This window comes from Lolium rigidum, chromosome 1 (genome assembly GCF_022539505.1).
Source record: "Lolium rigidum isolate FL_2022 chromosome 1, APGP_CSIRO_Lrig_0.1, whole genome shotgun sequence".
NCBI classification, from domain to species: Eukaryota; Viridiplantae; Streptophyta; class Magnoliopsida; order Poales; family Poaceae; genus Lolium; species Lolium rigidum.
The window spans coordinates 252,823,424-252,836,291 of NC_061508.1; the positions used below are offsets into that span (position 1 = coordinate 252,823,424).

Sequence of the window (12,868 nt, forward strand, 5' to 3'; positions counted from 1 at the left end):
TAGATACGTTGAAGACGTATCACAATCTCCAATACCTTTCTACATGGTATTAGAGGCCCTTCGGCCCTGACCTAGCCGCCGCCCCTCCTCCCTAGGGCGCCGCCGACCTCCTCCTCTCTCTGACCTAGCCAGCAGCGACGACCCCGAGGACTGCCCAAGGCTGCAAGCCACGTGATTGGCGTCGCTGAACGACAAGGACGCCTGGAGGGGTGACCTGGACACGGCGATCGCCATGTCCATCCACGACTCCGGCAAGCCGCTCGTGGACCTCACCGACGACGACGAGGCAGGACCAAGCGGCCTGGTGAAGGACGAGCCCGTCGACGAGCCCGACGAGCGCGTCAAGCAGGAGGTCATCACCGACGACATGTACAACTTCCACCAGTACTACGACACCTCCGGCCGCCACAAGTACTTCTAGATTAGGTTTAGTTTAAATTTAGTCGAATCTCGTTCGAATCTATATAAATTATGCTAAGTTTGGATGAATTTAATCGAATTTTTCTCAAGTTTAAATTTCCGAAATTTTGTTTGGGGGACCTGACTGGGAAGCGATGTCCCCGAAATGCGGCACGAACAAAACACGTCCCCCAAACGCTCGATCGACGCGTTTTGGGGGACGGTTTGGGGGACGCGACTGGAGATGTTCCAAGTCGGATTTGACAAAGCCAACAAGGTGCGGGCTTCCATCTCTCAGTTCTTTCTGATGTCCAGTTAGTTGTTTTACTTACAGTTCAATGTACTGAAGCTATGAAGCTCAATATACTGAAGCTATGAAGTCAGCTCGAATTAAGTTATTTCTTCCTTGCAGTTCAATGTATCGTTAGTTGTTTTTTCAAGCTATTGAATTTCCCATGCACTTTTTCATTATTACCACCAAATAAATAAGTTTTTGCTTTGGAAATTGCATGATCCTATCAAATCAAGATGCACTACTAATTCTAATTTAGAGTTGTGCGGGATGACAAAATATCGCTAATTTCTAGCATAAATGTGCATCTTCGCAATATAGAATTTCTCTAATTTCAGTAGTAAAGCTTTTCAACCGTCAAAAAATATTCAACAAAAGTTAACCCATCGCAAAGCACGGGCAAATTTACTATCGATACCAATGTAAAAGCAATTTGATCTTGGGATAAGCTTAAGGTCATGGGTTGGTTAAATAAATTAAATTTTTTGGTTGGAACTAATTTTCGTGGACTTTAAAATTGTGTTGGAGAATTGATTCCCCATAAAATTTTAGATGCTTTTGTCTAGTTTTAATGAATTTGATTTGTTTGATCCTATGATTCTCATCCCATTCATATGTTTTTTTTGTTTTTGAAGAATCTCAATCTTATTTTGACAATATATCTCCTGGTGCAACGCACAGACACTTTTGCTAGTATAAACTGAAAGGAGAAAAAAAGAGAGAAACAGTACTTTTTGTTGGGCCGCATTTGGAGCGGCCCAAGAGGAATCTCTTCAGGCGGAGCATAGGCTCGTGAGGCCGTCAGCCATCTCAAGCGAATAGAGCTGAGCTTTATCTCCAGCGCGAGGCCTGGTACATCGCAAAAGAAAACAAATGGAAGAGCCCACTCCGAGCCGTTGGGGCGGAGAAGCCCACCAAACTCACCGGTTGATACGATTTCTACCCAACCCTAGAAGCCGTCTTCCTTGAAAACGAGAAAAGAATCCAGCCCCATTGTCACACATACTTTCTTCCTAACCCTAAAAACCTTGTCCTACCCACCTCTTCGGCGGCGGCGGCGGCTGGGGTCTGGCCGCGCCTGTCGCATATTTGGCCGGCATACCCCCACCGCCGAGTTCCTTCAGAAAAAGCGTCCACGACTAGCGATAGACCTGTTCGCGGTCGAAACAATGTTATCGCGGGCGTTTACTCAGGTGCTGAGCAAGGGGTCCAAATGCCCTCTAGATCTATTTGTCCATGCATCTGCCGCGGTTCGCTTCGGTTCCAACATGCCACGGCATCATCACCACCTTCTTCGTCAAGGAGAACCACCTGACGTTTCCCCCAAAGAAAACACCCACTGCAAAACAGCAGGTAAGAAAATTAATAGTTCTTCATGTCTCCCAGAAACAAATACGCCGATACGAAAAAGATGGCACCTTTTTAGTGCCGACAAACCCGTAAAACGGAGGGCGGAGTTTCCGTTTGTTTGTATTCAGTTCCATAAGTCTTGTCGCAGATTCAGACGGCTTCACTGGAGCGCCATTTTGGCTCCCTGGCGAGCCTGACATTTTGTAAAAAAATATTTACAAGTTTCTGAAAACTCTGAAGTTTTTCCGTTGATACATACGGATCTTATCTACTCCGATCCATAATTCTTGTTGTAGTTTTAGTTCAAGATGCTGCTAATTCTCAGTCAACCTAGAATTAACTTAATTCTCGATCAACCTAGAATTAACTTAATTCTCGATCAACCTAGAAATATTTTAATTCTTGGTCACCCAATTTTATGTGTAATTCATGTGAAACTAGGGGAAAATATGTGCAAGTGCACATCCATCCATGTGCAATTACACACCCATGTGTAATTCTCATGTGCACTAATCATAACGCAAATCTAATGATTGTTGATGTAGAACTAACTTAATTCTTGGTCAACCTAGAATTAGCAAAAGGGTTAAACTAAAACCACCACAATTATAATTATTAAACGGAAGGAGTACAGATCATTTAATTTTAAAGTATAGTTTTGGCCACCCAAAAAAGACAATTCTTGCTGCAACAAGGCAAACAAAACTCGATTTTGCTCCACACTTTTGTTTATTTGTGTAGATCACATGTTGATGAAATTTGGTAGGCACATGCTACTGGGACAGGGTGTTTCTGCACCCAGGTGCATATGCACCCTTTATTTGAAATGCATTTTGAACATAATTTAAAATGTGAAACAATACAAAAAATGTCATCTTGACATGTTACATGCATGGTTTTAAAGGCGTCGCTTAGCGCTCCCCCTCTGCCTTAGAAAAGCGGCCGCCTTAGGCGCCTAGGCATCCAAAGCGTCTGCCTAGGTGTCGCCTAAGCGTCAGAGCGCCCCCCACTGCTTTAGGACGCCTTAACGCCTTTAAAACCATGGTTACATGCTCACAAAGTTGTTTCATAAAAAACGACATGTTTTTTGCCCTATGTAAAAAAAAGACAAATTTTGGTGCTAAAATAATCCATTTCTCGAGACATTTCTGAAAATTCTGCAGTTATTCCGTTGATACATAAGGGTCTTCTCTACTCCATTCCATAATTTTTGTCGTGCTTTTAGTTGAACTATTAACTAAAAGCAGCACAATAATAATTATGAAACGGAGGGAGTACATATCATATAATTTTACAGTATAGTTTTGGCTATACAAAAAAGAGAAGTCTTGGTGCATCAAGGTAAACAAAACTCGATTTTGCTCCATGCATGTGTTTATTTGTGTATATCACACGTTAACAAAATTTGGTAGCCATGTACTAGACATGTAAGGTACTTGCATATTTGTTTCAGTTTTTTGAGTTCTAAGTTAAGTTTTTAATTCTTTTAGACCCCAGGGTCCAAAAGCACTTTTTGTGGGGCTTCACTAGCTATTTTATGAGTAAATCACAAAGGTAAACCTTGTATTGGTGAACTGTATACAACTGATGGCACCCACCCAATATAACAAACAGAATACTTGCAGTTCTCTTGTAGTTTTTGCACATCAAGTATGGTTCTGTAATTTCTATTCTTATAGATTCAACTAGTACTTTGTACACAATATATTTAAGTATCATTGTATTTGTATTATCATGTGGACTCTTAAAAAGAAAAAAAGGGACAACATTGAGATTCTCATCTTGTTTATTTTATTTCTCGTATTGATTCCTGGTAATACAGGGGAGCTCCTCCTACCTGTACCTTCGAATCAAACTGGACCATCAAATCAAACTGGTCCTTGCAGCATCGTTTCTCCACTCTAAAGAATTCAGATGACACTCCTCTTGACTCTATAAGGTAACCGTGCTCATTCTATTTTTTAAAATTAATTATTGACCTAAGATTTATGACATGTTAATATGGCCTTTTTTGGTGGTACTGTTGTCAGGAGCTTTGAACAAAAGTTTGCAGAGCTGAGGAGCATTGGGAACTGTGTCAATGAGTGTGACCTCAGCCTGCTTTTGAAGAACAAAACTGCCCCCATTTGTTATGTTTGGTGTGATCCCTCCCCTTGGATGCATATAACCCAGGTAATCTAGAATATTTTGTAACCCGCTGGAGTTCAACATACAAACAATTTTTTATCCTGTAAACTGGGCCGCTGACTTGATTTGTAGATGACTCAGGTTTGCGGCCTAATAAGCCCCATTTAGAAACCTAGCTATCTAAGAAAATCTGGACCTTCGTCCCATTACCTGAGAAGCAGCAGTACTTGCCTCCATAGTCACACGCTCCTCCCCTTCCTGATTTCTTGTGCTTAGCTTCGGTGTGGGAGGAGGAAAGCTTTTTGGAACTTGGTTAATACCATAGAATTGATTAAAACCTTTCTCAAATGGTATCTTACACAGTACTTAGCCCTAGTTGAAATTCACTGAGCGAACTGTTCTTTGTTTATGATTTTTGGACATATGCTGATCATATGGTTGGTTCAGTAAGATTTGATATCATCTATTATTTATGCACTACTACTCAGTTCACTGTTGTGCTGCTATTTTAATTTACTTCAGCAATTTTGATTGGTAGTTGATCTTACTGATGATTCAGTGGTTCATTTGAGCCTTTTTGGTCTTCTATATGGTTTACACCATGAAATTTACCTATTGCTCGTGCAGGGTATCTTAATGACAATCAATGTCAATAAGATGATTAAAGCTGGTTTCAAAGTTAAAATTTTGATGGCAGATTGGTTTGCTCAGATGGACCGTAAGATTTGTTTCATTGCTGGTGGTGATCTAAGTAAAGTGCACACTATTGGATTGTACAATGTTGAGACGTGGAAAGCAACTGGCATGGATCTTGATGGAGTAGAGTTTGTGTGGTTGTCAGATTTAGTATCTAAGAATGCAGATGAATACTGGCCACTTGCTATGGATATTGCAAGGAAAAGCAATCTGAGTGCAATAAAAAACTGGCTTCGTGTTTATGCATCAATCAATACAAGGTATCTTGTTCTCTAGATTAAATGTGTAATGCTCATTTCACCTGAGAACCTTTGACTTGTAGCATTATCTCTTGCTCTTGGAACAAACAAGTCACTTTGTTTTGGTTACCAAGCAGGGGCCACGGGCATAAAAATCCCTATAGCCGGAGGGATTTTACTGCTGCTGAGATATTTTATCCTTGCTTGCAGAGCGCTTGTATATTATTTCAAAAGGTTGGTTTCTCTAACAACATATTCATCATGAATGTGAGTTACTGCATGTGTTTGTGTACGTTTTATCAGAATGTTTGGTGATCATCTATGTAGATGGAATACCAGCAACTTGGGTACTTGCATTTCCTTGATGTATTTTGTTTGTGAGCTTTACCAATTCTCTATCTGCTTGTACAGTGTTTTTCTGAATGCGAGTGTTACACCTTATTCACATGCCCCTGAGGTCAATAAATTGTTGTGATCATTAGTTCTGAAAGCTGCAAGAAATGCCTTCCAGAGGACACTGACCAAACCTATATCCCTGAATTTCTCTCCCTTGGCAGCTCCCAGTGTGTAACCTCCTCACACTAAATCACCTATTCACTTTATGGTTCTTTTACAACCTCTCACATGCAGTTTCTTCATAGATTTTTTTTTTATCATGGATGGTTTTGTTGTCTTCGTCCTCTCCCTGTACACTTTGTGTCTTAGCACGTTGTCCCTATGAGATACACGAACTTGAGAGACAACCATCCGAATGCATTTAATTGATTTAGGGTTCATGTTTGCACTGTGTGTAATTGGGTAGTAATTCTTTTTGCCCATGAACGCGTGCAAGTTCCATATGTTAGCTAAGATACAACCTTACTTTCTTTCCTCATTAACTATAATGCCACATCAGCAGTTTATTTTAATGATCATTGAGTTTTACTGTTTATCAAATCAGGGGTAAATAAATGCTCTACCATACATAACCAATGGAGCATTAATTCTTCAAGTAGTGAGAGACCATGCAGTATAGGACTTGTACTCTGTAAGGAAGGTCATGATATCAGACTATCAGAGTACGCTATCATGGCTTGAGATTGAGTCTCAATTGTTAGTACTCATTGACAAGGCTGTTGATTGGCTGATTTCTAAAACGGATACCAGTATGTGTCTACGATTGTATTTTAAGAAAAAAATATTGAAATTAACACATTCCTTGTCAGACCTAGTGTTTGCCGGGTTATAATGTCTCCATATGCTCTGCTTTTCTAACCCCATATATTAAAATTCGAGAGAAAAGAAGGAAAAAAATCTGTATACTGCTTTTTTCCTTGCTGGGCTATAATGTTCTCCATATGCTCTGCTTTTACACAGATAAATATTCGAGAGAAAAGGCAAACATCTGTATATTGCTAGACTTCTGCAGGAGTCTATTTTATGAACTTTTGCCTGTTGGGTTTTGACATATTTACTGAAACCTAGCAATTGATACCTACTTCTGACATGATATTACCTTATCTGCTCTGAAATTATCTTGTGAAATTCATTTGTTTATCAATAGAATCAAAACCATATTTCATTTATTTGTTTTTGCATCTTGTTTGCATTTCCTTGATTGCTCATTCTTTATATTTATGCACAAATCCTTCAGCTTATATGTTATAATTTTGTTAACAGCAGACAGACATATGGTTGCTGGGCCTAGATCAGAGTGGGGCCCACATGTTAGCTCGGGAATACTGCAATCACAATGAGATGGAAAACAGACCAATTGCATTGTTCAACAGTATCTTAATATTCTGTATTTTCCTACTGTTTTATCTATCATAGGCAGGCACGCTATAACGATCACTTGCTTGCACACACACACCCTTAACTTCAAGAACAGATATGCCCAGTAATTTATTAGAATCCCCTCAGTTATGTGCGATTGACGATCCAAACTGGGCCATCTTCATGGAAGATGATGAGGTTTGTACTCACTTTTTTTTTAATATTTTGACCTTTATGATGCTAGGACCACTTCTTTGCTCTCTATTGGTTGCATATATGTTTGGCAGTGCTGAAACTATTTGTTCCGCTATTCTACTACCATGCTATTGTAATTGCGTACAAAAAGTATCACATTTTTTCTTTGTAGATAGAATAAGCTATTATTATATGTACTGGGGTAATTCACCTTGATCCTGGATGAAAAAACTAAATATATATATTTAATGCCTGTGTAAAAATAAAATAGGTTTAATACTAATGCTATCAAAGTGCACATTTTTTGTTGCTCTGGCATGTATTCTTTTTTGTTTTTGTCAACATGTAAAAATTTGCTGCTTTGGTGATATTTTACAGTTGGCCTATAACCATTTGTTTTTGTGTTCTATATTTTGTTTTCTACAAAGGAAGTTGTTTATTAGTTGCCTTTTCTTTATTTCAGGAAGGCATCATTAGTAAAATAAGTGATGCATTCTGCCCTCCAGAATCTGCTGAAGGCAACCCGTGTTTGGATTACATAAAATATATAGTATTGCCTTGGTTTGGAAAGTTTGAGGTGGTTCTGAATGGAGATAATGGTGGCAGCAAGTAAGTCTGCGTCATCATCAAGGATTTATTGTATTAATGTATTGCATTCATGATGATTACTTACTTGTGCAGGACATTTGTGAACATGGAAGAGTTTACTTTTGATTATGAAAGTGGCGTACTGCATCCTTCTGATGTGAAGCAGGCCCTTGCGAAGGCAATAAACATGATGTTGCAGGTAACTTGTTTCTTGTAATCGATCTCTTTCTTTCTTCCATGCACTCTCTTTTAGGTTTTATAAAAGTGGAATCTTTATATCTTGTTGCTTACAGTGAGCGCCTTTTTGATATTAGTAGATGCATCTCGTCATTAGATTTCCCATGTGAGATAGTTATTGTCGGACAGCAGTGCTAACACCATAAATTCTTGTCAATTTATATGTTCTAAATAAGGCAGGGGATGAACAAGATCACTGGGTTGAGCTGCTTTTTATAGAAGTTCCATTTTTTAAAAATAAAATTGCGAAACAGTGTAGTCAGCATGTTTAGTAGTAATTGAACTGTACTAGCATAGACACAGTTGAACAACTAATCAAAATTGTGATATAATCCGTACATAAGAATTATTGGAGTACTGTTCATGTGTTCCCTTTTGCTCAATGCACACACAATATCTTGATTGTGATTCTTATCGTTTTTATACTCAGCCAGAGTACATATTAATATTTGGAAGAACATTCTTCCAAGAATTCGCATATTGAAAGGAGTTGTATACCAAATAATCCCTACTCTATTGAGATATGTAGCATGAATGCGTAGTAAATTTCTGTACAAAATATCGTAAAGCCCACAGATGTAGGATGTACTCTTTAGATAGAATTGGAAAACGTGTGGTGGTAGAGAAGAGACATGGAAGCAGGCGACATTGAATAGATCTGTCTCTGGAATAACTAATTTTTAGTTATATGAGTGCATTTTCAGGATAAGTAGCTAAGTACTAAACTGACATGGGCGCAATGATTCTATTCATTCTGCGTATTTAATTAATTTTTAATTGCCCTATCACCTTCAATGTTTAACCTTAGTATCTTTGGTCTTACCATTTTTGTTCCAAGCCTGTTCGTGATCACTTCAGAAGCAGCGCTGAAGCACAAAGACTAGTGAAAGCAAATGAGGTATATTTCTATCTGTTATGTTGTTTCAATGCATGCAAAGTATGAAATACTCTTTTCCGAAGGAATCTTGGGGCAGAGCTGTAAGGTTTAAACTCTTCGTTCCAACATGTCTGGATGGTGTTAATAAATAGAACTATTGTTCATGTTCAGGATGTTGTCCCATGTTCAGTATACCACATGCACAAACCAATTATACCTCTATTATTTTTACCATAATTCATTATTAAGTACTATGTACTTCCAGGAGTATATAATAGGAGTTTATATATACAGAAACGCTATTTGACTCCTGGGGTGCAGAAAAGTAATTCTGCACCAAACATAATTTTATGTTTTACAATCATAAAATTATGTTTGTTATACAAATAATTATGTTCATATTGACTTATGAAAAAATTGACATAAAAACACATTGTATGAGTCTTTACCGTGTAAAAAACACCAAAAATATGTATTTTACGTCTTATTTTTGTAACGACGTGTTATTTTTTTTTATACCTTTGCCATGTCTATTTTTTCACAAAATTCATTTACGGTTGCAAAGATACAGGGTGGGTGAGAATAACTATTCTGCATCCTGGGGGTCAAATAGTGCGACTCTTGGAAATAGCGCGACAAATAGTTGACTTGTGTGCATATATATATAGTGTTATTTTACTTCCATACTTATTCTACATCTACTCCGTATCTTTGTAAGTGTACATGATTTTTACGTCATGTAAATTTTGCTTACTTCCGAAGTTGATTAGAACATAACTTTTTTGACATGACGCAATTTTTTTGTTTATGTCAATTTTGTGTTGTCGTGGGTGCATATGAACATAGTTATTAGTATACAAACATAAAATTATATATGTGTCAACATATTGATGCAAAACAACTTTTCTGCACCATGGGAGTAAATAGTCCCGCGCTATTTGACCCCTAGGATGCAGAATAGTTACTCTACACCCACTTTGCAACCGTAAATGATTTCTGTGCAGGTAAATTTTGTCTTACTCCAAATGTTCAGTAGAACATAAGAGAAAAATAGACATGGCTTAATTTTTTTTTTGTTCACGTAACGTACCAAAATACGACGTAAAATATCGTAATGACTCATACAGTGTGTTTTATGTGGAATTTTTTTTCTGTTATGAGTAAGTATGAACGTAATTGTTGTAGAAAACATAATGTTACGAATGTAACAACGTAAAATAAAATTATGTTCTGTGCAAAATAACTTTCTCCACGTGATCAAATAGCTACCTATGCATATATATAAATAGTGGGCTACCTAGATGGCTACCTATGCATCATCATCTAACCATTGATCAGTCTATAGGGGCATTCTCCACCGCTGATCTAGTTAACATGCATTAGCCACGTCATTTTTCTCTCTCCCAACTTAGCCCAACACGCCGCATGCCTCCCTCACAGCCTCACCCCATCCAATCCACCCAGCCCCCACCACTGTCTGCTTCATACACGACCACAACAACCGCTCGTATCGGATCATGGCAACAATCGTCGCTTCCCATCTGCGCGTCCCTCATAGCTCGTGCGATGATCGTAGGGAGCACCTGGTTACTGTAGGGCCCCTTGATGACAGCGACAGAGTGTGGAGCCAGATGGCCGGCGAGGTCTCTTGGTTGACTCCCCACGGACAACGCTATCCCGCACCATGAAGCCATGCCAACGGTTGCGACGGAGTTTGGAGCCATGCGGCTGGTGCGGTCTCCTGGACGATTCCCCATGGAAAACATTTATCTTGCGCCATGGAGCTGTGCCACAGGCCACCATATCGCCGACCTGCGCTGTATCCACTTGGCACTCCCCCACCAGTATTTGTTTTGTAGATATACCTAGGGTATGTATAAAATACATATATCTGGGTATGTGCAGCTCCGACATACATAACTTGGGTATGCATACCTTGGCTATATAAGTTGGATATACGTAGCATAGGAGAAATTCAATTCGGCTCCTAGGTGCATATGCTCCCTTGACTCAAAACACATTTCTAATTGTCAAAATTTGAACAAAAAAGTTCCGCATGTTTATCTTGACAACCTATGTGCTAAAAAACAATGTTTTTTGCGGTCCATGTAAATAAGACAAAATATTCCTCACAAGAAGCCTTATTTTAGCACCAAATTCTGTATTTTTTACACACCCCAGACGAAGTCGATTTTTCATTTAAATACTTTGTGCCTACCTAGCATGTGTAGGTGTACAGGTGAGTTTCAAAATAAAGGGAGCATATGCATCCAAGAGCCAAAACATCACTCACTAGCTTATGTACATATACCCTTGGTATGGTATTTATTGTGAGGGAGAATTTGCTACGGGACACCGTTATTTTTTGGTTTTTACCATAACACACCACCAAAACGTACCTTTACCATGTACCATTATAATTTTGTAGTACGTTTTGCCAAAACACATCGCATGCCAAAAACTGCAGGATTTATTTATTTTATCACGAAATCAGTAGATTACCCAAAATCAGACCTGTTTTCCTCTAATTGAAAAACAGAAAACCAAACCTGGCAGGAACCGTTGTCCTCTATCCCATCGATCAAGGAGGAGCCGTAGCACAAACCGTCGTCCTCTATCTCACTAGCCGCCGTTGTTCTGCTCCTCACCGTCGGCGAGCACTCGTACCTAGTTTCCAACGGCAGTTCTCTCCCTGCATCGTTCCTGTCTCTCGTTGGCAGGTCTCTCGTTGGCAGCCAGTGGCGCAAGGTGCCGCACCGCCCAGGAGTGGTTTGGGCCCTTCACCGGTGCCCTTGGCCGCTCTCACCGGTGCCCTCGGCCGCACTCTCGCTGGCGCCCTTAGCTGCACTCACGGGCGGCCTCGCACTGAAACACGATCTGCTAGACGGCATCAGGGCCTGGGTGTCCGAAGTGTCAATTTCTGCCCAGATTCTTTCCCCGTTCCATGTAAACTAACTGTATCATTGTGTGCATATTGATCCTAGTTAAGCACTAATCATTGGTACACAAATGATTTAGTATTAGCTCACGTCTCATACATATAGAAACACTAGGGAACAAAAACCAGTTTCTTTTGCATCTTAGATTAATACGTACAGGCTAACAAGGGCTCATGAAAAACCGTTCAAGCAAGTGCTTCGTACATAGGACATGACCAAAATTTTAACTTCACAAGAAAAACCCGTTCTAAAGTAGAAGATGATGGTCAATCCAATAAAAACAGATGAAACTTGTTGTGAAGTAGAATTAACGGTGTGTTTCGGCAAAGACACAAAAAAAACGGTGCTCCGTAGCAAAATTTCCCTTGTTGTGAAGTAGAATTATGGATATAGCTTTTCCATCGACAATTTTTTAATTTGCATGTATTTGACTTGACTTTGTCGTAATAGACTATTGTCTCAATTAGATAACATTGTATACTTGATTCTCCTATTCAGTCGAGTTCAAGTCCAGTCCTATAACCAATTAGCTAGTCAGTTTTCCCCCCTTTGAAACGATTTGATTGATCTTTTTCTTTAATCAAGACTTGAACATCTGTGTCACAGTCAGTTCTCTTTTGCAGGATTTCTATTCGTCGCACTGGTGAGCAGAAGGTTAATGGTTGATGAATTGGTGTTGTCATGAAAGTTCAGTTAACTAGTCGATGTTGTCACCAAAAAATCGGTTGTCAAGTAGATGTTGACGTGAAAACTTTAGGTATATTTGGCGCTGGTTTGCTGGAACGTTTGACGAAGTGGAAAACTTTGCATGTTGCCGCTGCATGTTTAGCATTCTTGTTAGTTGCTCCTTAAAAAAGAAAAAGGCTTCAAACTTTTCTCGTGACAAATTTGTTCTCAAATGTTAAATTATTAATATGGTTCGCGTCTTATGCCATCGTTATTTTATTGCTGGATGGAGCAGACACTTCGTGAAGGCTGCGCGTTACCTTTCTGCCTTGCTGGCGATTTTTAGTTTGGATGACCAATGGCCACGGTTTTGGGGGCAGGCTTGGTGCCTGTAATGCAAACTCCACGATTTCAGGTGCTATGTAGCTTTTTTGTGGGCAACTCCAGGTTTATTTGCTGCTGACACGTGCACATTTCCTGGTTGATCCCTCCATGGTGGGCTGCCTTG

The 12,868-nt window shown here is 39.5% G+C and overlaps 1 protein-coding gene across 1 annotated transcript; it reads left to right on the forward strand.

The window, feature by feature from the left end:
- The first annotated feature begins 1,927 nt into the window (after nt 1-1,927).
- Nucleotides 1,928-12,628, forward strand: LOC124657512 (tyrosine--tRNA ligase 1, cytoplasmic-like). Its single transcript, XM_047196055.1, has 13 exons — nt 1,928-2,044; nt 2,190-2,244; nt 3,532-3,595; nt 3,864-3,980; nt 4,072-4,213; nt 4,796-5,124; nt 5,241-5,337; nt 6,763-6,871; nt 6,974-7,056; nt 7,517-7,662; nt 7,735-7,840; nt 8,717-8,776; nt 12,318-12,628. The coding sequence occupies exons 1-13, from the start codon at nt 1,928-1,930 to the stop codon at nt 12,339-12,341; spliced, it is 1,449 nt and encodes a 482-aa protein (XP_047052011.1). The 3' UTR covers nt 12,342-12,628.
- Nucleotides 12,629-12,868: the final 240 nt, after the last annotated feature.